General features: G+C 33.1%; 1 protein-coding gene and 1 pseudogene across 4 annotated transcripts in view; both read right to left on the bottom strand.

The window, feature by feature from the left end:
* The window catches only part of ZCCHC7 (zinc finger CCHC-type containing 7), a 193817-nt gene that overhangs the window by 14707 nt on the left and 154184 nt on the right, over window positions 1-24926 (bottom strand). For all 4 annotated transcript variants that reach the window (XM_039856605.1, XM_039856578.1, XM_039856588.1 and 1 more), the window contains 3 exons: window positions 24319-24444; window positions 23183-23353; window positions 13011-13046 (listed from right to left, as the gene is read on the bottom strand). In XM_039856605.1, coding sequence (XP_039712539.1) covers window positions 13011-13046; window positions 23183-23353; window positions 24319-24444 — 333 coding nt within the window. The remainder of the gene's footprint in view (window positions 1-13010; window positions 13047-23182; window positions 23354-24318; window positions 24445-24926) is intronic.
* LOC120598297 (uncharacterized) lies at window positions 18935-19053 on the bottom strand (annotated as a pseudogene).

The following is a 24926-nucleotide window of genomic DNA, read 5'->3' on the forward strand; positions in this document are numbered from 1 at the left end:
CCTGATAGATAGCATTACCTATGAAAGGTCCATCCCATCTGCTATTCTTGCTGAAAGCTTTTCATGCACCAGTAAACTCAGTAAATATCAGAAGATAAAGCATAAGCCTACCACGCCACGGATTTACTCCTAATGTCTCCTCAAAGTGCAGCCCGATGCAACGATTACAAATGATTTTCTTCTAATGTCATTTTACATAACCCTTTTTTCTGCATGAGTAGTTAGTGCGGAATGAATGAATGAATGCCATTAAAACAGTTAATCATTATCTGGGACACTGGCCTTACTCCCTTCACTACTAGGAATCTCCATGACAAAGGCCAAGAGATCAAAACGCCAGAGCTGCCTCAGTGTCCTATTTCTAACAGTAATTTTTTATGCAAATGAACCTGCTGGGCATCTCCCTCTGTGACCTTGAGCTGTCCTTATCTAAACTGACTTTGATCCAATGAGGGCTTGCATCTTGTTGAAGCTCATTATTATATAGGGTGTGTAATCAATTTCACTAATTAAAGGGAATTTTCTACTCTTGTGACCGCAAAATGGACTTATTTTTTATAATCATACACATGCTTAAAGACTAGACTATATGTTTTTATTTATTAATCCAATTTGTTATATGAACATATATTAAAAAGTAAATATATTAAATACCTGAGGTAAATGTATTCACGACCAAATGTAACATTGAGTAAAGTACTGAGCGTTAATTCCAGTCTTTCTGAACAAGTTACATTTGTACTTACACCTCTTAAATTCACATGCTTTTCATGCTTGAGAACCTATTCTTTCAGAGTATTTCCAATCGACTTATTCTTTCAATAAACTCACTAATAGCACAAGCCTCCTGCATTCATATATTTTAAAAAAAAACCTAACCCAAGTAATCAAATAACATTTCTAAAGAAATGTTACCCCACACCAAAAGCTTGCCGTCATAGTCAAAGTCCATTAGTTGAAGAAGGAACCTAATGGTATGAATTTGACATTTAAGCAGAACAGAAGTTTGAATTAAATATATACTTCTTCTCCTGTTTAAAGATATTATTTTTACTGCTTCTTCTAGAGGTCAGATATAGTTTTCTAAGTGTTTTATTTAGTTTTATGCTCTCCTTTGGTATTGTTTACAATATAAGTGCCAATGGAAAGGTAACCGGTATATAATCAAGAAAAATCACATCTGGGGCCTAAAGGAATCAAAAGAAGAAACTTAAAAGTTGGACAAACAGTTGCAGTGAACTGAACCAAAGCTGAGTCTGTGAGAAGGCGAAAATGATGATCCCACATGACCAAAGATACAAATGATGCTCCTCCCTTTTCAGTGTTTTTCAGGGGTGGGTCTTCGTACCTGGGGATCTGAACTCCAGGTCTATTCCAACCACGGTTTTGGACAAAGCCTTCCATTTGCACAGTGTTCTGGCAAATATTCACAGTATTACTTCCCTTTGACGAATATTGGGAGGAATTTTTCTTTCCAAGCTAAAGGCTTTGAAATTATTTTGAAACAAAGCTTCCTTTATGAAATTCTTTAAGCTTTGCTTTTTTTCTCAGTGAAAAAAATTCAACTGTATTCCAGTGGATACTGCTACTAATTTTCCTCAATTCTAAAATGCAATTAAAAGCACCTTATATAATGATACACCTAGATTTTCTATGTGTTAAAAAAAATGACGCCATGTACCCAACAGACTCCTGCTCCATCGGGTAATTCCTTAATTAGGCAGATTTCTGAAACATGTATTATGTACACAACAGACCGGAACGTCTTCTTTGGAGCATTTTCTAGTCTATCGGGTGATTACATCATTAAGCCACACATGCTACGTAGAAAAAAATCCTTATGAAAATTCATGAAAAAATGTACAGCACATCATTAGCATGCAGCAGACGTGTACGCTTTTGATATTTTCTCTGTTAAAAAAAAAACTACATGAAGTAATTAGTCCAGGTCATGAAAACATGAAAAAGGTACCAGACACTGGTGAAAATGAAAATTGCAAAAAATTGCATCTCTCATGGTTAAGCTGAGAGTAATTTGCTTTATTGGAAAATGGGTTCTAAAACAGTGTTCATCTGAATTGCAACAGAATAAAGAGTGTTGCTTTACTGATTTGATATTTCCTATGTACACATAATTTCCCCCATACCTCTCTTTTGGCTACTCCTAAATTTACAAACCAGTGGGCTGAAGGTTACAAATAACCAGTGGTAAAACCATTAATTACCCAAGGCTTCGCAGTATTGTACATCTGTATACTTGTATCTTCATTTTGTGTAACCAAGAGTGTAAGGGATTGCACAAGTGTCTTTTTTAATAAGTCAAAACTACCCTGAAGTTATATGAATAGAGGTAAATTGCTGGTATAACTCCCAACAGTGAAAAGATTATATATTACCGACATTGTTAGGCAACATCTAAAAGGCAAAAGATTTGAAGACTAAAAGAAATGAGACACAAGTTTTATAAAAAGAAGCTATTAAACTTATTGATTTCTCTTTTTGTAAATGAACCCTGCCCCCAAAAGAAAAACCCAACAACACAAGAAAACCCCAGTAAATGGAGAACAATGAACATATGCAAGACAGTAAGGATCACAGTAATTCACTCCCTGAATGCTCCAAATCTTCATGGCTTAAAAGCATCCCAATTTTCTCCAAAGGTAGTGGCATTTATTCACTGGGCCATAGCTAATTTTACATGGAATGCAAAAATGTTAGTTTAAGTTTAATTTACCACCCTATTTAAATATTTCCAATGCAGCTCTCAAACTGCAGAGCTATCCCTCCGTCTATTTTAATTTTAAAGTAAGTTAGCAAAGTCTTCCTTCTTAATCCCCAGAGACTACCTACATAGTGACACAAATGCACAAATTTATGACAGCAACATAAATGCTCTTCTGAAGTAATGTGCAACATTAAGTGAAAATCGTTTCCTGGAAAGATATTATAGGTATCTATATTTTATTTGCCATCTTAAACATATCTGGGTCTTTATGGCCTTATTTTAAAAATGTATTTCCTTTTTATATTTCCTGGTGCAAATGGACTGCATAAATAAGCAATGTGCTATGAGGCTTCAGACCAGCCGATAAAACCTTTCAATTTTCATGCCAGCTTCTTCTTTTGTAATTCAAATCCGCCTGGAAACTGGCAGCTCTGAAAACTGAAACAAGCACTGCCACAAATACCTTGTAATGCTATCGACCTTGTCTGCCCATGCAGTGAGAAAGGGGGATGCGTATGTGTCTGCAGCCATCCAGATAACACAACTCATTTTTTGGGGGGAGGGGGCGGGGTGGGGATAACAGAAGCCAGCCCCAGACTGTGCACCAAAAACAGTCATTACCAGGCGCACTGGAGAATAAGTCTCTTCAAAATACACAGTGCATTTAAAAACCATATATGAGGCTGAGCCACTGCTGTCATTACCAATTTTAATTTAGCTCCTTCAGTTTGCCAGCTAGATAAACTCTTTAGTGCTGTTTTTTAATCTATTTGCCACATTTTATGTTTAAGATTATAGTAATATGGACAGGAGAAGGAATCACTTTTAGGGGAAATAAAGAAATAGATCCGCTTATCAGCGCCCATCAGAAAGTTCATTAATCAGCCAGGCTTTGTGCCCTCTAAATTGAAAGGTTAAATAATCCTCTCAGGAATATTTCTCGGCCCCTCCGCCAATTGTCCGGAGAGGAGCTGCCATTCATAGCACGCGGGATCGGTGACAGGGTATCTTACCACTGTTTGGATCCCAAACAATGATGGACAAATGGCCTGGTTTACAAAGAACCTTTTAGTATATGGATGGAAAAGGACCACAAGCTTTGATGCAGGGTGGAGATGAGGGGGGCGTGGAGACAGGATGTTGGGGGGAAGGGACAGAAAAGAACACATACATGCGTGAATCCATGGATATTTTATGTGAATGTTTATTGGGGTGGACTATAAAACACAGAATGCACATTAATATACATCCTCCGACCATAGGAAGTCCTTAACATATTCAAATCTGCTTATATATTTTACGTACAATTGTACATAAACCATAATTGAAAAACTGTAGAATAATAGAACTGTAGCTTTATTATATTTATTAGTCTATAAACAGGGGACCCAAATAAACCCCAAGATTTTTATTTTTACCATAACTCCACATGACTTATACTCTACAGTACTCCCCACTCCCCCTCCCCAACCAAACCCAACCCTGCTTACTCTACTGAGAAATACTTAACCATCAGTCACAAAGGCAGGGAATTCCACAGCTGTAAGGACCTATTTAAAAGAGACCTTTTTCGCTTTTACAATATGCTCCATCTTAGCTTCTGCTTGTCTTAAAATAAATAACAAAAATGGAATAGGAATGCTCTTTGAAAGAATACAAATCGCATGCACTGAGAAAGTGCTTAATTTTGTGTTGCCTTTTTTTCTGTACCTATATGAGAATATGGGTGGGTGTCTGCAAAACAACTGACCAAGCTCTTATAACTCAACATTCTGCTGTGAAATCAGTAGAGTTTCTGGCATCAATCATATGAAAACATTGAGCAGTTTTACCTGAAGTGCAAAAAACTAATATGCTATTTGTTTCATTCCTTATCTGATTAACATAAACCCTCTATCCCTAGCAGAAAGTATCATCATTGGTGTGTGTATGTGTATGTGTGTGAGAATTATTCAATTTCATATTATGCTCATTATTTATAAAGGAAGGAAAGATTTATGAAATTTCATTTGCTTATGACAGATAACTATATTCAGATGACACTGAAGTTACCATTTAAGAATTATACATTAACTTAATATATTTTTTCAATATGATATCATCATATCTTTATATGGCACATATTTTATAGTCATTTCTATTAAGAGAGGAAGAAGCCTAAAAAATTTTGTGATCTACTCTTAAATGTCTTTATGATTTTTAAGCAAATCAAATTAAGAAAATAATTTGCTGTATTTAATTAAAAGTTACTCATGTACCTATCTAGAGAAGACAAACATAATTAAAAAATGAAAACTGAAGTAAATAATTTTGTTAATAAGATACTGCTTGTATTTTAATGACTATAACAAGGAAATATTTTTATGAGACTGAGAGTAAATAGGTCAGTATGAATCTCCTTATCTTAGGCAAACGACAGTCTTCTCAAAAGACATTATAATAATCTGAGTTTGGGCTGTTAGCCCAGAGGCCATCTCTACAGGTGTGAGGCGTTTATGGGTTTGCTGTATTGGAGCTCAGTGTTGAACATAGGCTCTTTGCCAGGTATCGTGCAAAATACTTTACATTTATCATCTCACTGCATACTTACAACAACCTAGAAGGCGCTATCCCCATTTTTCAGATGAAGAAACTGGGGATTTCAGAAGATAAATATTTTGATTAGGTTTTGCACATCTAGTAAATGAAAGAACCTGAATGTGAACCAATGTCTAACCCCAAAGCTGGCATTCTTTTCCTTATGATAAAAAACATACCCTAGTAATTTCCTCAGAAATAAGTTTGCCCTTCCAGCCCAATTTTATAATGTTTTTTTCTAAGGACTTCAGTAAAATGAGGAAGAAATGTGGCATAACTATAAAGAAAGGAAATGTGAGAGACCCAAGAAAGACAAAATTGAGATTTTATCGTTTAAACAAACTTAAGAAACTATCCCCAACTTAGTTCCCCTTAACTGAAAAGGCAAGTAGGGTAATCCACAAATACATTTAAAGGAAAAATATTTATGTAGAATGGGTATTTATAGACATGAACATATCACAAAATTATAAAGATGACCTTATAATCTAACAGATTCGATGCTATATGATTTTTGAAAAAAAGTAATGAAAATAATGGGGTAGCTTTATTACCAATTGATTTACATGTGTGACTTTTTTACAAAGCTAATATGCATTTCTGAACACTATCATGGAAGAATTTTTGTTTTTGAAATGTGATCTATAGTGTATTAGTATACTAATTAAGGTGAAGGTCTACTTTAATTCCAAAGATACTTTTTTTTGGTTAAATGCTCTCTAAACACAAAGCATTTTTCTCCATATAATATTTTTGATATTTCTTAAAAACCCAGAGTTGTTGGTCTTGGAGGACCATTGCTGAGCTCAAAACAGCTGGAAGAAAATCCTTATAAATGTACAAAAACATAACTTTTAAGACTTTCTGGTATGTGGGGATCAATGGCAAATGAATTTCAATAAAATCTGACTGATTTTTATCAATAATTCATTAACTTTTAGTCGAGATTTAGGTTTTAAAAACCATAACTTAATTCAATTTAACTACTGCAGTTTATACCATAACAGGAAATATAACACTAGTTTAGAAAGATTGTTCATGCCCACAATCAAGGGGTTCTTTCAGGAGTCTTTTCCTGCAGATTATTTAAAAGATTAACCAAAACCCTTGACTTTATGGCTGATCATGACTGTATCTAAGTGATTCCTAAATACTTAAGACCTGTCAGGCATTAACTGTAATCTACCACGTCATTCACATGCATGACTACTAAGAGGAATGTTTTAACACAAATATCACACATGGTCCAGGATACTTTATTTACTTTTATTCTTTCACTGAAATATCCAGAGAAGATTATGAAAAGCTCAAAAATCTGGAATATATTTATTTAAGGAATGGAATGAATCACCTGTTCAAAGTACATACGAAAAAGAATCACTCAAATATGCTAAATTTATTCTACAAAATACTTCTATGCTCATTATGTGTGGTTAACATGACAAAGAACAGGCACCATTAAACATTTCAGATTTTTAAACTATAATTTATTAGACAGTCAGATACTATGCAGTGTTAAACTGCATGAATTCTGAAAATTCTCAGGCTACTTGTTTATATTCATTTTGTCATAACAGGGGCACTATTTAAAAGTGCAGGGTTGCAAGTAAAAAAATGTAGTTTTCTTTGGGATTTTATGAATAATTTATGTGTTTTTTGAGAAGGAAAAGATTTTAAAAAGTTATGTATACTAAAATTATAAGTACTTAGAAATGGAATTAATTACCACAAAATTTAACTATCAAGAAGAAATTGCCCTTATATAATTCCTTTGTAAGTAAAGGTGAACATACCTGGGAAAGAGAGAAAAAGATAGTAAAGAGTCCAAATGTAATTTTCCATCTTTTTATCATCCTCAGGAGAAACACTTGTTAACAGATAAGTAAGTAAAGACTACAACAAGTATTTCTTTAAGTTTTTCAAATAGAAGTAAAACTTGAAGCTCATATAGAAAAAAGCACCAAGAAATTTTTTGTTCAAATGAAGAAAGGAAGTTACTGTTGATAATAGAGCTTCAGGTTCAATAAGTTTTATTGAGTAACATGTACCACCTAAAAAATGAACAGAAATCGCCATGATGGGTAATTAGGACATCAGAGATATTTAGAAGGTGGCAAAACCACAGCTGCTTCTAGGACAAAACATTTATAATAAATCTTCTCTAAACTGTGTGAATGCTGCATACTTTTCATTACTTATCTGAAATACTTAAATCTAGATTAGAATTATTGTCATAAAGCACTGATAGTATTTAAATATATTAACACAAGGAAAAAAAATACCTGCTTGCAATATGCCATATTGATTTCCCATTTAAAACAAATTAATTTTTTCATTAAAATCTTGAAAATCAAATATGTTGAGAATCTCTCTGAAGGGGATGACACCTCAATATTTCTTTGAAAAGAAGGAAATATAAAGGTTCTCCCATGTGCTCCAATACAGAGAAATAAATTATATCTAAATCTAAATAATTTTACTCTACTCCCATTCAAAAATAAGTTTGTATACAAATTGTCTAAATGTCTGAGGAAACACTGTGAGAGGAAAAATAACATGTGCATTTATAATTCACAACATTCACTTTCTTCCCCTTCTTGTTACAGAAGCTTTAGAAAATTGCTTTTTGATGATTTGGCAAATTGTATTTATTTTTAAATGAATCTCATTTATTGAGATTGATAATTCCAGGTTTCATTTGCTTTGAAATTGCATTTTCCAATTGCTTCCAATGATAAGTTCTGGCAAAATGTGGCCCAACATGCCAGTGGAAATAAAGATTAACAAAAAAAAAATTAGTTGACCTACTCTGTAAATGTAGTAATTACTATTTTTTATACTAAATTCAAAACAAGGTGAAGACTGATGTAAAAAATTACTAGCAAAATGTTGACACTAAATTCTTTAAGAACATGGTATTTAAATAAATATAAAAATATTCACATAAAATTTCCATTTGAAAAATCTTTACAAATTTTAGTCACAGTTCAAATGTATTTTCTATCTGTTATCACAGATGGAGTATTAGAAACAAAGTTATCAATGCTTATTCAGAAAATTCTTTTTATTCAGACACCAAGGAACTTTAAATATAAAGCAGTCTGATTTATTTTATAGTACTACAATGGAAAGATGACCCTGAGGTACTACAAAACAGTCACGTGCCTTCTGAATCATCAGAGCACCATTACATTCACCTCAGGAGTGTTTTAGTACTAAGAGTATTTTTAATGAAAACTAAACTGAAAATCTGAAAGAGATATAGTATCTCAATAGCAACACTTAACCAATCAAAACACTGAAATAGTGACACCAGATAAAGAGAGGAACAAAAAACTACAAATTTAAATAAGAGTACTCCTGGTTCTTAAGGAAGCTGGCAGAGTGAACTAAAATACGAAAATAAATGAATTTATCAAAGTGTTAGTTTAGGATAATCTGTATGCCAGGCCTCAAAAAATGGTACAAAGAAAAAGTTAATTTAAGTAATTCCAAAATAGAGGCCTAGTTCTCTCTGTATTTTGGAGTTATTTAAAATACAGCATGTAACAAATTTCATTTTCTTACACATACGCGCGCGCGCACACACACACACACACGAAAGATCTATCAGTTGATATCTACCATGTGAATGGGGTTCCTGTGGGTTTTGCAGTTCTGTTTATATAGCTAAGGATAGATAGATATTTAGGACTCCCATTGGATATCCTATTAAGAGAGAGAGGGTTTTTTTTCCCCACCATAAAAAGAAAAAATTCTAGCTTGAGGATGACTTTTTGAAACTCTCTCATTTTAACTTATTTTTTAAAAAATCAATTTTAGTATTAGACAATTACAAAATTGTTACCCACCCTATCTTACATCACAATTCTAGGATAAAGACTTTTGTATAGCTATAGCCTCACAATCAAATTCTTTTTTATTCCTTTCTTCTGGACTATAAAACATGATTCTAACGTTAAATTTAAAGTTAAAAGTTGACGTTTAAGGTTACCTACTCTGCGGTACAGCATAGAATGCTTTAGAAAGTAACATTCTTGTTTCATATAAAAATCTCATTTCCATATTGTGAAAATACATTTCTAAATTGATGTTTCCAAGTAAGGAGAGGAAACTGAGTGGCAAAATGAAATGGTATTTTTAATTATGGTCTATGATATACTCTGGCATCTAACTAGTTCAGGTAAGACCTAACTGAGGGTAGGTTAATTACTAGTAACCTCTGGTCACAAGCCTTTCCCAGGCTAGAAAGGAAAGCCAGAAACTCTGCTCCCCCTATTTCCCTGAGAGCCAGTATTTTTCTTTGTGAAATGTGAATTCAAGGCATTTCAACATTACATAAAAAATTTTATTTTTCATATAATTCGTCCTAAAAGGTTGCATTTGCTTTCTGCTTAAACTTTTAGTTAAAATAAAAGGTAGCAAGTTGTAACACAGTTTAACAACGCACACAAAGAAATCCAAGCGCAAAATTTAACATAAAAGATGTATTGTTTTTTTTGTTTTTTTTTTTGGTTCTTAACACATACGGTTCACAAATTGCAAAGTTCTGGGTACTTTTTTAAGTAGTTTAAAATCAAGATTAATGAATGTCCAAAGCCTATCAAATTATAACCTCTACTAGTTAAAAATTCTGTTGGTTGTAAAAACTCTGTTGGTGGCCATTTTGGCCTAGGATTTTTAATATAAATGAGACTAAAAATGACTGGGGATGGGGGAAGGGACTTTCTTTCTTGAATAGAGGGAAATTTTACCTAGAAAGATGGAAAAGAATATTCAAAGTCAAGCTTTACCAAAATTTAAAAATATAACAAAAATTAAAATACAAGAATAGTGCTATATTATTGAAGATTTAAATTTTTTTTCTAAATATTTTTTTGAAAGAGATAAATACATAACTATTTGGAAAAATTACTTAATTGCTAAATAAAAATCAGTTTTTTCTTTTTCCCATGAAGATCTCTAAATTGATAATCTAAAGTCATTAATTATATGACAATGCTATAGCTATTAAAATATATCAAGAAAACTGACATAGTCAGATAACATATCTATAGGGATATATAGGTAGTGTTTTAGAGTTTTATTAGCATGTACCCTTTAGAATGATGGTCAGTTTTTATTAACATAGTGAAATCTAGTCAAGTTTAGTTAAAAAGCTATTCTATTTAGATACAAGTTATTAAGGAGGCTTTATTTGATCTCATGAAATTGCTGAAAATACTGAACATGTTTCTTCTCTAATATTCTTTTAGAATGTGTTTTAAGAAATTTTTGATTTGGAACGTTTCACAAGTCCACTTATATCAATCAACTTCACTCTCTCTCTTATGTGTTTGAAAAATAATATGTTTAACCTGACCTATAGTTTTTTTCTTTTTTCTTTTTAAAGAAAGTGATTCTTGGATGGACCTCAAATTGTAGTTGCTAAACTTTAGGCTGTGTAAATGTTCTTCTAGTTTTCCTTACTGGAAGGCAGATAAAAGCAATTGAAAAGTTCTCAATTGTAAACATTTCCAAACTGAATATACTAATCAATTTCTCCCCACAAAAAACACAGTTCCCTTTGGGGTGAGAAATGGACACTTTTTGGTTAGAAAAGAAATTAATCAATGAGTAAGTGTAGAAATTTCCAGAGTTTTAAGACAACTGGTTTACATGAATATCCAGTAGCAATTCTAACCCAGGCTTCATTAGTCAGTCACTGCTCTGACTGATACCACATTCATGTGTGAGGGCTACTATGAGTCAATAGATGGCAGTCCATCGCCTAGTAAAAGAGCTGAAGATGGCTAAACTCACCATGCATCTTGCTTTTATTCAGGATTAAATACTGCCTAATTGCACACATTTGGATATTGCCTATATACATAATTATTTAACTATTTTATTTTAGATGGATTGATATATATGTACATGTTTATAAATGTACAAGTTTTGCATTTATACTTGCATAGTAAACCAATTCCTAATTCCTAATTTAAACTTGATAATTATGAAATGTGATAGTTACAATATTATTTTGAAAATTAATCAGGATTCTAGACAGAGACGAATAGATTTTTCAAAGTGACTGTTATACCTATAGAAAGAATATATTATAATTCCCCCAAAGGGAATTCATTTTGTTACATTTATTTTTTCCTAACTATTCTTTTTACAATTTACGATTTTTAAAAACTATAATTTTAAATAAACCTTCAAACAATTATCTGATGCTAAAGTCTAATTTCTATTCTTTTATGTCAGTTATATAAAAGAACATAGGTGCAGATAATGAAAAGAATGTCATTAAAATAGTATTTCCCACCCTTCAAATTTTCAAGACTGGAATTCTCGGCGGTGGGGGGGTGGGGGGAGAAGAAATGTAACGTCAAATCCATTAGGCTATTACTTAATAAAAATGCTGATTAAAAAAAATGGTATACAAAGAGCGACTGTGATCTTGAAAGTATAATATATGACTGGATTCCAATCAAGTTTAGGCTATAAGGATTTCACCATGTTGGGATAAAAAAACTGATACATGAGCATAGATATAATGTAGCCATATAATTTATATCTATAACATATGTATAATATATATAGGGTGTGTGTGTATGTTGGTGGGGGTAACACTAAAGATTTTAACAAAATCCAATTTAGGATTGAGGGATAGTTGAGGAATTACAGCTTTCTACTGAGAATCTTTAAATAAATTAAGCAGTGATAACAGAATGTAGAAACAAACCATCTGATATGATTCTTTGCTTCTTGGGCCTTTGACAAACATATTGGTAGTATGAGTCTATTTATTGGTTTACTTTTGATTTCCATAAAAGGAGAGCAGTAAGAACACATGTTTTTTAAAAACTTTGCCCTTTCTATTTTTACTGTTTTCCTATAAATAAAACTTTTTAATATGTTAAACTTTAAGAAGCAGCTTTTAATTACACTGTATAACTGTATAATTACAAGGGTAATTTTTATTGTTTCTTGCTCCACACAACATAATTAATATACTAATAGAAATGACTAGTAGTGCTATGGTGAATTATTGAAATTAATAAAGCTGAATGTTACAAATGAACTGACTTCACAATATTGAGCTTCAGTCAACAGTTCCATATTAAATTGTTTTCTGCTTTTACTTAGCCTAAAATCACAATGAAAGGAAACCAGAGAATTGAATAACTTGAAGGGTATTAAGCACATATTTATATACTTTGAATATGTCAAGAAGGGCTTAAGGATATGACAGTTGAATTAACTATATGTCTAGCTTTATTAAAATATACATGTAAATATTTCAGTAAAGCCAGAAAAAATGACAATGGAAGATATCGTGGACTATATGTTTATGGACTGTAGATAATACAACATTTTAAAGACACTGGATTACTATTATTTTTTTTATGGCTCCTAGCATACTTGCCCCCCTTTAATTTAATGAATGTAGACTGGGAAGACTGAGAGATAACATGATGTAATCATTAAATGATGTGAGTAATAAAAAACCAACCAAATCTTTTAAGAACAGGAAGATAAAGGGTAGAGTAGTAAGCAGGGGAGAATAGAAAAAGTATATTATTGCTCTCTCAGTGCAAAAACTCTTCAGATGTTTATTATCTTCCAGTAGAAGATGCTTGTCTATATTTTATGGTCAGCAGTTCAGAGAAGGGTAAATAGGCTAGGTCTTGGGGAAAATAAAAAAGGTGTTTCTACTCACTGTTAGGTGATACTGCCTCCAGATTTCTGGGCAAGCCTGGAAAATAAAAATATTGATCAGCTGGGAGCATGAAACAAGGTACTTTACAGCCTGTTGGTTTTGGCATAACCCAGCATCCACCGGTGTCGGTCACAGGAAAATAAGAAGCTTAACAGAAAGGGTCTGCATTTCAGCTTCAAAAACCTGGCTAGACAGTTTAATTGAATTTTACACTGGTTTAACACACTCCCTGCCATTGTCAGAAAGCCAGTAACAAAGTTTTCTCTCTTTTTTTTCTTTTCGGGTTAGAAGTTTTGGGCACTAAGATGTGATTAAGAGCCATAACTCAGTTAAACTGATAAATGAACAGCAGTGGTCAAAATCAATAAGACTCACCAAGAACACTTTTTAAAAGAATACTTTGAACCTTGGTAGTATGATAGAAAGCAATTTAATAGCAACTGCTTTTAGGAAGACTTCACTGTGGTTATATATTTCTGATGTCTGTTACCATCTTTTACCTAAACACTTGCTGCTAACTTTCACTCCTCTATGTAATAGAGCAAAAAGGGAATTAAAACAAAACAAAAAATGTCAAGAATCTAAAGTCTATGTCTTTCCCCTTAAAAGTCGAGTCTTCTCCATCTTCATATTTTTAGAGATACAACTTTAAAAAATCCAATAAGATCTCAAAAACTTTGCAAAAGATCAGATTATTGAAACCAGAATAGGTGATTGCAAAACAAAACAAAACAAAAAAACAATAGGAACATCAACAAAAACCAGCTAGAAGATATTTTCTTGTGGATACACATATGAATCTTCTTTCTTTACACCTGAAGTGTGTAAAGAGACACTTTTCCTAACCAGGCTCTTTATGAATAGTTGATTGGTTTATAATCTTCTCAGAAAAAGAACTGTTGATGACAGAAATATTTTAAAAATAATAACCATATTATGCTAATGGTTCTAATAAATTAAACTGCCAACTAAGGGCAATTCTTAAAGTAAATGTGAATTTATAGCTTTTGCTTAAAAATGTGTATATACACACATATGTATATCCATACACATATGCATACCTAAAGTTAGAATGAACTAAGTCTTCTTAAAATCTTTATAGTCTTTGACATATTTTGAAACAATTCTTTACCTGATTAGTCATTCCTGTCTCATTTATTTCTCAGGGTAGTTATAAAACTTTCAAAGAAAATTCATACCATATAAAAATATTATGGCTATGGTAATAATTCAGAAAATAACTTTTAATGGCAAAATCTCTGATTAAACAAAAAAAGAGTAGCTATGTTACAATTATGCTGAATATTTTATCCATTATGATTTTTAAGTTTAACTGTCTTATGTAATTTTCTGAAGAAAGGTGTGGAAATTAGACTGTTTAGTGGTCGGCTTTCCAATTTGAATGTCATATTCATGCAAACTAATGTGTCTGACTAAAAAAGTCACATATACACAGTGATTTACAGATGAACAACATGGATCAAAAGGAAACTATTTTACAAAGTAGAAAGTAGCTTCAGAAGGCAAAGATCGTGTTAGGTACTAAATAATAGTCACAAACTTGTAGGTTACAAAGTTCTTAAGAATATATATATATATGTAATATATAATATATATATATACACACACACAAACTATTTTTATAAACATATTTACACACAAATATCTAATGTATAATATACCTTTAAATATTCATTTCCTACCTTCTATCATAAGCTTTTTGCTGTGTCTATAAAATTTGAGTTAGATTACTGTAGAGATAAGCAAACAGTTATTTATACATTAGTTATGGATAGTTCTTGATTACCACAGTGTCCTCAGAATAATACGGTTGAAAAATCGCAATCACTGAGTTGTCATACACTGGCAGAATGCCACTCTACCATGTGACCTTTTCTTGTGTTGCAGCAATTTAGTAATAAAAGAAAGAATTACTTGGTTTTTGAACAATCGTCTGATTGCTCTGTACATGAAGATGACGGCTAATATAAAAATTAGTAGTGAGAGACGTGAAACTTCTTTTCTCTTATTAGACAATGGCATTACAATTTTAAAAAATTCTACTTGACTATCTCATAAGTACTTTTACTGAACATTCCCACGCATGGTTTCATTTTGCTATTTTCTGCGTAATATATTTCCATGTAAAGTTAAAAAGAATTATTTTTTAACTTCAAAATAGGTACCAATGTAAAGTATACATCTTTATTTCTAAATATATGACAATAACTGCATCACTAGTGGATTTTAAAAATCAATTTTTTTGCTTGTTGTGGCTTCCACTTTTTACCATTCCTTAGTCATTACACACATTTTTCTTTTTATCAAAAAGAAAGCCATAGTATCCATATTTATATATCTATTGCACAGAAAATTTAGGCAAAGTAAGTTCCATAGCAAGAAAATTACTATTACAACTGGAACTTTAAAATATTATTTAAAAATATTTAAATCGAATGACTAGTCTGCTGTGGAACTCATCTAAGATGAAAATGTAACTATTAAAATACAACTGCATTTATTGGTTGTCCTGGTGATCTCACCTTACCTAAGGCGCTTAGATAGATGGCAACCCAAAGGGCCTCCTCAAGTCTCACAACTGAAAACATACAAAGTGTACTTGTACATCTGTTTTAGCAACGTGCTACATTGTTTGCCAACTTTTGCCCAACTAGTTTTCCTCTCTATTGTATTTTGTATAATAAACCATACATGAATAACTGAGTGTTATTATTCATAAAATTCAAAGATGAATCAACACAGTTTGCCACACCAGATGAATTGAGAGTTTATATTATGCATTTCGACCCATATTGAATTTTATCAGGTGCTAATTATTGTTTTACCAGAACAACGGCTTAGTGCATCTGTTGTTTAATTCCCACTTCCCTATTCTCAAATGTGAACATCAAAGAAAATAAAACACTCAATCTTAAACAGCCCCTGACAGCAGACCAAGACTCAAGTGCTCAATAGACAAGGCCCTTGCCACCAGTTCTCATATTTCCACAACAATGAACAAACACAAAAACAGCACTAAGCGGCCTTTCCTCCTCCTCAGCTCCCCTTGGCCAGTTGTCTGCCTTGTACTAGAGAGAGCCCTTGAACGCAGCCCTGCTGGGAACACAGCACAGGAGAAAGGATTAGCCTTACTAACATGCTAGCATTTGCAAAAGGGAAGAAAAAAACCCCCAGTACTGTATTTGGTATATGAATAACCAAAATGTATGAGCTGACAAGAGACCAGGACAGGCCTGTGGCTCCCCGGGAGAAAATGTAGCTGTGATGAGTGACAGGGCTTTCAGGAAATATGTTCACAATCACAGACAGTGAAGGCCATGACCTAGATCGTTTAAGAGCTTGTCTTGTCAAATTATCAAAAGCTTCTTCCTCTCTGAATAAAGAGTGACATAAGTGAGTGTCAGAAAGCTGCAGGCTGACAAGCCAAGCATACAATAACAGAATGCACGTCACATACATGCTGAACACCGCCACTGCTAGCGGCAAATCTTAATGAGAGCGCGGCCAGCCCAGGAGACTTGGGTCCCTGCTGGCACAGCTACTCATCTCACAAAAATCCTTCAGCTCCAAGTCAGTTAGGCTCTGACACGACAACTACAATTACGAAACACAACTTTTTAACAGAATCCTCTGGTGCTTTGTCAAAGCCTCTGTTGTTAGGAGCTGGCCCCCTCAAGTCACTGCAGCAAAACAAAAGATTTAGTAAAACAAGCAATATTCACTGATGGTGAATAACAAATAAAAGAGAATAAAGAAAATAATTTAGTTTAAAATTTGTCAAATAAAAAAATATAGGAAGAAAAAGCATTCTAGTCTCTGTACTCAATCACCTACCATCTTAACTTTCCCACATGCACATTAATGTAATTTTAGGTGCCTTCATTAAAAAAAATGTTCCCACTCTGGAGCCCTGTCAGCAGGCTCTTCATGAATCATAGCCATCGAGTCATCTGATTGTCCAGGTACTTCAGTTGTCATATATACACTATTCCTCAGAAACGCAAAATACTTATATAGCCTACTATACATGTACTCTGAATATATGTGAATTAAAATTTCTCCTATATGGAATATTTTGGAGAGATCAGTTTGGGCATTAGCCTTCAATCAAAATTCCATAGAGTGCTATGAGGTCTGAAATCACAGAAATATACAATTAAAATTCAAGATACATTACTGTTTTAATAGTGCTTGTTATATTTCTATTGCATAAAAATTTATCATTCATGATAAAAAGGAGCTATAAACATACAACAGATAGATGTGGCAGTGTGTACAGAATCCACCTAATTTTTTTTTCATCCATCAGTATGGAAAGCCATGCGTTAGTCTCTATCTCTAAGCTGCCTCCAAAATGAACTAGACTTCATAAAATCATCTTTCCTTCCAAGGTCAAATTTTAATCAATCCCTATACTCTTAATCCTCTGTAATCAGGGAAACTGACAAGCCTAATTTTTTGCTCAAAGATACTTCTCTTTGATATTCTCCTCCTAACTTAGTGCAGTAACAGGGTATAAAGTTTGTCAGTAGTAGACTGCATTTCAGTTTTATTTGAAAATATAAGAGTTCATTTTTTATGGGAAATTATATCAAAAGAATCAACCAAAAATATAACAAAGTATATACATATTATACTGGGCTACCTTAAGTAACAGTATTTCTATTTAAAAAAAATATTTTCACATCAGAGAATCACAAATATTTCCAGGGACATCTAATGATTGTGATTCCATACTACTAAGTTAGTTTTACAAATATGCGCTAATGCTTATTGTTAGCTAAAGGCATTATAAAATAAAACAGAATGAGAGTTAATAAAATTAAGTATGATAATGTAGCAGCCAAAATCAGAAACTCTAGAGCCACAATGGTTGGATTCAAATTCTGGCTCTACTATGGACTATCCTGGGCAAGTTATATAACTCACTGTGTTTTCCCATTGATAGAATGGGGATGACAACACCTCTTTGGGCTGTTGCGGCAGTTGAAGAGTTGATAAGTATGAAGTCCTTAGAACAATGCCTGACACATAGCAAGCACACAGTTGTATTCATTATTGCTGTGATGATGTCAATTTGGCATTCTCCATACTTCTGAAGTCATGGGGAAACTGGAATCAATACGGTAGCTGAAATAAGTGAAATCTATTGCAGAACAGTCAATGCTTGGATATGGCCAAACTTAAGAGAAAGCAAAAACTCGCAGTTTAAGTGACCTGTTGATAAGAGAATGAGGGGAAAAAAATTCAAAAGAAAAGGACAAATCAAAAATATAGATTTTTGTTAGGATATAGCTGCTTGTGGCCATGTACTTTGCAGAAAAAATTTCAGAAACATCAATGAGCATCTACTACACACAATGTACCTATTTTATATCCAACTGAGGTCTATACTCAGTAATGTTTTTTCAGTTGTTCAAAATACATGGAAAAGAATACTTGATCAGATAATCTGATCGCATTTTTATAGTTAAATTGTGGAATTAAAAAAAACTTCAAAAATACTTTAAAAGTTTTTAATACTTTTGATTAAAAACAAAAGTATTCCACACCATTCTCAAAGTTTATATACCATTCTTCAGTTTTCTCGAGCTTACTTGATTCCTTTTGTCCACAATGCTTAAACAATAATAATGACTCCAGCTTCTTTACTAGCCTTTCCCTCTTGCCTTTCTTATTTATAGTAACCATAACTATGGTAAACATTCTGGAATACTTCATTCCAAATTTTTTTCTATGCAAATCTATATTCATATAGAAATATGTATATTTACATGAAAACAAGATTATACTTCATATGCTATTTAGTAATTTATGCATTTCATTTAATGAACTAGTAACTAGTATCTTCATATTCAATATTCATTTCTGTATCATTTTTTAATTTTATTCATTTATTTTTACGCCTACAGCACCTGGTATTCCTAGGTGGTCTCCCATTCAAGTACTAACCAGGCCCGACCCTGCTTAGCTTTCGAGATCAGACAAGATCGGACGTGTTCAGGGTGGAATGGTCGTAGTCTCTATATCACTTTTTAAATGGCTGAACGGTATTCCATTATGTGAATCATATGTAAACTACTTAAAGCAGCTGCAACATCAAATATTTGGGATGCCTCGAAGTTTTATTATTATAAACAGCTCTGAGATGAACATTCTTCCAGCTGTATCTTTGCAAAAATCCATAACTGAACTCCAGAAAGATTATCCAAATGTACTTTCTCAGAATAACTTCTCTAAGAGGATTATACTGAGGCATTTCTTTCTTCCTTTTAATTTGTAAGGGTTTTTTATGTATTATAGATAATTAACCTATCACATAGTTTATAAAAGTCTTTTCCAAGTCGTGGTTTGTCATTTAATTTTATTAATGGTCTCTAGATGAACAAACTTTTTTTTAAATTAAATCTATTCTCCCTTTTCCTTTATGATTTCTGACACTGGTGTCTTTGTTTTCTAATAAAAGCATTTAATTCGATACATTTATTTATTGTGATACTTGATATGTTTGGTCCTATTTTTTCCCTCATACTTTTCTAAAAACATTACACTCTTGCTGTTTCCATTTTCCCTCTATCATTTGTTATATCGCTTAAGTTTTCTTTGCCTCATTTTAAGTTAGAAATCTAGAAATTATATGGCTTTTTCTTTTTGTAATTAAAAAAACCCTTTTTTTATTGGAATTATCTATGGTCTGCATTATTATAGGTCTTAAATTGGATGTTTAAAAAAATTTTTTTTCTAAAATTCATATTAATTTACAAGAGAGATTAACGAGAAGTATTCAGGCATGTACATCAGGCTTTCTTGGTTTCACTGTTCACTGCCGCTTATTTTATTCTCTGACTTTTCCAATAAATTCACAAATGAACAACAGCGTGGCTGTGTCATCTATTTTTCTCAGGTGCTCTAGCCTCTAGAGATTTCTCCCCTGCCTTCTGGCATTTAGTATTGCAGAGGAGAAGTTTGATGCAAACTTGATTGTGTGTGTGTGTGTGTGTGTGCGCGCGCGCATAACATGTTTTTTCTGTCTGGATGTTTGTATAATTTTTGTTTGACATTCAGAAATTTCACCAGCATATGTCTAAGATGTGGGTCTTTTTTCTCCTTCATATTCAGTGGGTACTCTTTTGATCAGACTCTCTTTTGATCATTTTGCTTTGGATTGCTTCTCCTCTATCTTCTCTGTTTGCATCATGAAGAATGAATTAAAATTTTCTCAAGTTTCCTAAGTTTCCTATTTCCTATGGTGAGTTTATTTTGTCTGGGGTCATCTCTGATTCCTTCTTTAATCTACTGATTCTTCATATATGCCTTGTCTGCCTTTGGAAGGTACCCATGATGCAAGTTGGACTTTAGTAGGCCTTGAGCCATCTTTCCATCCTTTACATTGTAAAACTCTGGAATTTCAACCAAATACATACAGTACTTAACAAATGAGGCATTTTTCAAGTAGAGTTCAGGAAAGAGAAAATTTATATTCATTATTACAGCAAGAATATGAATACGACTCACCAGTTTTCATTATAAATTATCTTTGCACATATAACTGTTACTCTGACATTACAGAGACCTGTGGTGTAGCTTATAGGGATGTATAAAGTAAAAATGGAAATTTCTTGATTTCCTTAATTTATAAGAGGTTAAGGCATCAATAGATAATCCAGAGCTTCAGAAATCCTCTGTGAATGAGCAAGAAGTCCAACAGCTGAGAAGATGAAAATGATAAAGAGGGATGGAGGGCAGTATTGTCAGAGGGTACCAACCTTAAATGAGCCAAAGATATCTACATAAAGAAATAGTAATGATTTAGAGGCAGCCATGGCAAGTGAGAAAGAGGTTGATCCTAATCAACCTGATTCAGAGGTATGTGGGTCAAAAAAGAGTGACAGCAAGCATGTGAGAAGGTTGCGGGGAAACAGTATTTTCTGTGGAGGGCCAGGTTTCCAGACAGATTTAAAGCACATATGGGACTTGTTGAATAGCTTCAGTAACCTGAGGCCAGAATGAGTGTTTCCAGAATGAGTCTTTCCACCATGCCAGAAGCTCTTCATGAGTGAATCCTCATGAAGAGCTTCTGGCATGGTGGAAAGACTATGCTTCTTCAGAAGGAGTCAGTGGAGCCCACGTTTGAGTGGGCTCCAAGGGAATGCTATATGCCAGCTGGGCAGGTTGGAAAAAGATCAGTTAGTGTCCAGAACCTTCAGCATGTAATTACAAAAAAAACCCAGTGGTAGATCTTGGTTGATTTAGGGGAAAGGGTGCTGCCTTCTCTGAAGTCGGCCCATAGCCCAACCCTATCGTAAAAACTTATATTCCCTGGGTTATTAATCCTCAAGGCCATTTTAGATAAAGAGTTTAACATATATTAGAGACCAAAATTAAGACGTTAAGCAGAATGGGTTATAGATTTAATTCAGAGCTGATTATATAACCTTTTACAAATCATTCTTAACTGTTCTGTACTGAAATACTTCTTATTTAAAAAAACTGCTCATGATAATGTCTGAACCCTTTCTGTTATCATAGGCAAATAAGACTATATTTGTAAGAGCTCTTTGGAAAAAAGAAGTAAAAAAATATGCTATTAAACATAGCTGGCAAATTAGAAAATCTTGCTAAGAAAATTATAATTGGTATCTCTTAAGGATCTACTTTTTTAATGGCTAACTTAATGCAGAGAACAGTATAAAACAAAGACAACTTAGAATTTACTCATTGAAAAATAAATTTAAACTACTTTAAAATGAAATAACTTCTATGTCTATGCTATATACATATATATTCTCTAGGCAATTATATTCAACATCACTAGTGGCCTAAGGAACACAAATTAAAACAATAAGATACCATTTTCTCCTTACCCGATTGGCCAAAAATTTTAAACATCGATTATAGTTAGTGTTGAGAGCACTCTGCTGGCAGGTGGATACACTGATATAGTATTTTAGAAGAGAAATTTGACAATATTAATCTAGACATAAATGCACATATCCTTTAATCACACAATTCCATTTAGAATTTGACTCACCAAAATACTCTTACATGCATGAAGATACATATAAAGATGTTTGTTGCAGTATTGTTTGCTTAAAAAAATGGCTAACAATATAAATCTAAATGTATTGGTAGAGAAATGGCTGGGTAAACTGGTACATCCATACAATGGGATAAAACTTTGCATGAGAAAGGTAGGTCTTCATGAGCTGAGACACATTCACGAACTTTCCAAAGTGCAAAAAAATCAAGTTGTAAGTCAGTGTGTGAAACAGTAACCCTATTTTTATTCATTTAAAAAGATCCTTTAAAAATTACAATCAATAATTGTTATATTACTTGCATAAGAAACGCATATACCACACATTCATATTCTAGTTTGTTTTAATCAGAAATTCATCTCATCAGAAAGCCATATTAATTTATTGAGCAAAAGCTATAAGTATACTTAAATTATAAATAATTTATAAGTCTCTGGGAAGTACAAATTAAAGAGAAAACATTCTTATTTTTTTTATTTATTTACTTCTATAGCCCTTCTGGTCTTCGAAATTGTGACTAGAACCCCATAGACATTTATATATTATACAAAATGATGTCCAAAATAACAAAGTGCTAAAATTAAATGTGCTACAAATAACTGGAATGTCTTCTAATTTACTTTTGTTTTTTAAAATCTAAAGAAAGAACTAAGATAAGCAAGTTCAGAGTACTGGTGGCTTGTCCTTCATCCATAAGACTGTTGTACCAGCAAGAGCCATCAATAAGCAGCATCAAACCAGGCCTCACATAGACCTCTGTACACAACTGCTAAGTGTGTATATATTTTCATCTAAGTATGCATGAGTAGGTAAAGTTTACAAGTTATTTATTATATACCTCTGTAATTTCAACTTTTACTTAGCAAGCACATTAAGCAAAATGGGCAAGTATGGTTTTATCATATTTGCTGATGTTGCCTCCTGACAAACCATTCTGTAGGACCCCTATCCAGAGATATTAGAGGACTGCTTTACATGACCAGTGGCCAAAGGGATATGACTCTCGTTATATACTCTACACAGTAAACATTCTTTTAGGTACACTGACAGATAGTTACAAATTGGCATATTGTCCCCAAAGCCTGACAAATTAGTCATGTGTAGGATACTCACATCGGCATAGTGGCCTATCATATCACATCGGTCACATCGTTTTCTCCAGGAAGGTCTTTCAAGACATCTGTGAGTGGAAGACATAGGCAAAGAACAGTCTAAGCAAAAGCGTGCCGGACAGGCATACTGGAGGTGTCCTCTCTTGGAGCAGAGGCAGCAGGGGCGGACTTTCTATGTGGCAGACAAACAGAAAAACCTCGTTAGAAAAATATTTCAGTCTTAAAATAGAAGATTAATTTTTCTTTTTCTGTATAATTCCCTAAGTCATTTCCAATTTTGAGACCCCAATGCAGGTCAAACTTGAGCATAATTATAAAATCAAACAAAATGTCTGAAATCAGAGCTTTAACACAAGCTATCTGTATCCTGTGGTTGCCAAAAAGGCTTATTAGTCTGCATGTACTATCGGCTAGAATCTATCCCTTATGCCTTGTCTTATAAGATCATTGGCAAAGTGGAATGTGTCTGAGAGGGAAAGTAGGATGATGAGGATCTGGAAACTGAGTCATAGGAGGAACAGATATAGAAAGAGACTGCTTTGCCTGGAGAAGCAAAGACAAAGAGGAAACATGAGAGCTGTCTCAAATATCTGAAAGACAAGCATTGGGAAGAGGGAGTAGGTCATAGAAGGAAAGTTTGTTAAGTGCTTATGATGTGTCAGAGAACAACTAAGAGCTTTAGTTCTGTATTGTTCCAAAGGTTGCTGTATCTGTTTAATTTACCTCAGTAAACATTTATAAATGCCTAAAATGACAATTTTCTAACAACAAAAATTATCCCACAGTGCAACAAACTGTCTCATAGAGTAGAAGGTTTAGAAGTGAAAAGGGTCTCAAGAATCATCTGATTCAATCTTCTTTTTATAGACAAGAAAACAGAGAGGCAACAGAGAATAGAATGATTTGCCTAAAGTTGTCCAACTACTAATGGGAAGCTGAAATTGATTCCAGGTTTTTCTGAATCTAAATTTATTGTTCTTCCTTTGCTGTTTATTACTCTAGGCTATGACCTACATGAAAAATTAACAAGAAATTTAACACCTATATTACATGAAATTTGAATTCTAAGTTTACTGAATTTCAACTCTAAGATTCTGATTTTAACAAGGTAAAAGAAACATTACAAATTTCACATACTTGTGGAAAAGGGCAGTTTTTTGACAAATGGCCACATTTGTCACAATTTCTACAGGTAACGTTTTTGTTGGCCGTATAGTATCGGTGGGTCCATCTTCCGGATGATCTATTATTACCTATCTGTGCCTAAGGGGGAGAAGAAATCAAGAATTAAAAAAATTATTTCACCCTGTTCAAGAAAATTAACAGTCACAGTCCGTTTAATTTAGAACCTAGCAACAAGGAACTTTGTGTTCTTAAAAGGAATTATAAAAACCTAAAAGGGGGTGCCATAAAGACAACTCTACTTTTTGCTGCCCCTCCCCATTCTTTTATACTTCTCCATATGGCTCCACGTTTTTTGTATCTTTCTCGACAACTCTAATAAGGTCCTGATATACATCATTTAGACATTCTGGTGGCATTCAGAGTCAAAGATATTGCTGACTTCTATATCTGTATGAGTAGCTTGCTTAAATTTTTAATTATGGGATGGTGTTTTGTTTTTTTTTAAATGATTTTGTCTTTTATAAAGTTATAAAATCACATAGCTACTTGAATACATTCTTTCTTTTGAATAGCCCAGGGTCACTGCCTATAAACTGGATTATAATCTCTAAGAGAGAATG

This window comes from Pteropus medius, unplaced genomic scaffold (genome assembly GCF_902729225.1).
Source record: "Pteropus medius unplaced genomic scaffold, Ma_sr-lr_union100, whole genome shotgun sequence".
Lineage (NCBI taxonomy): Eukaryota > Metazoa > Chordata > Mammalia > Chiroptera > Pteropodidae > Pteropus > Pteropus medius.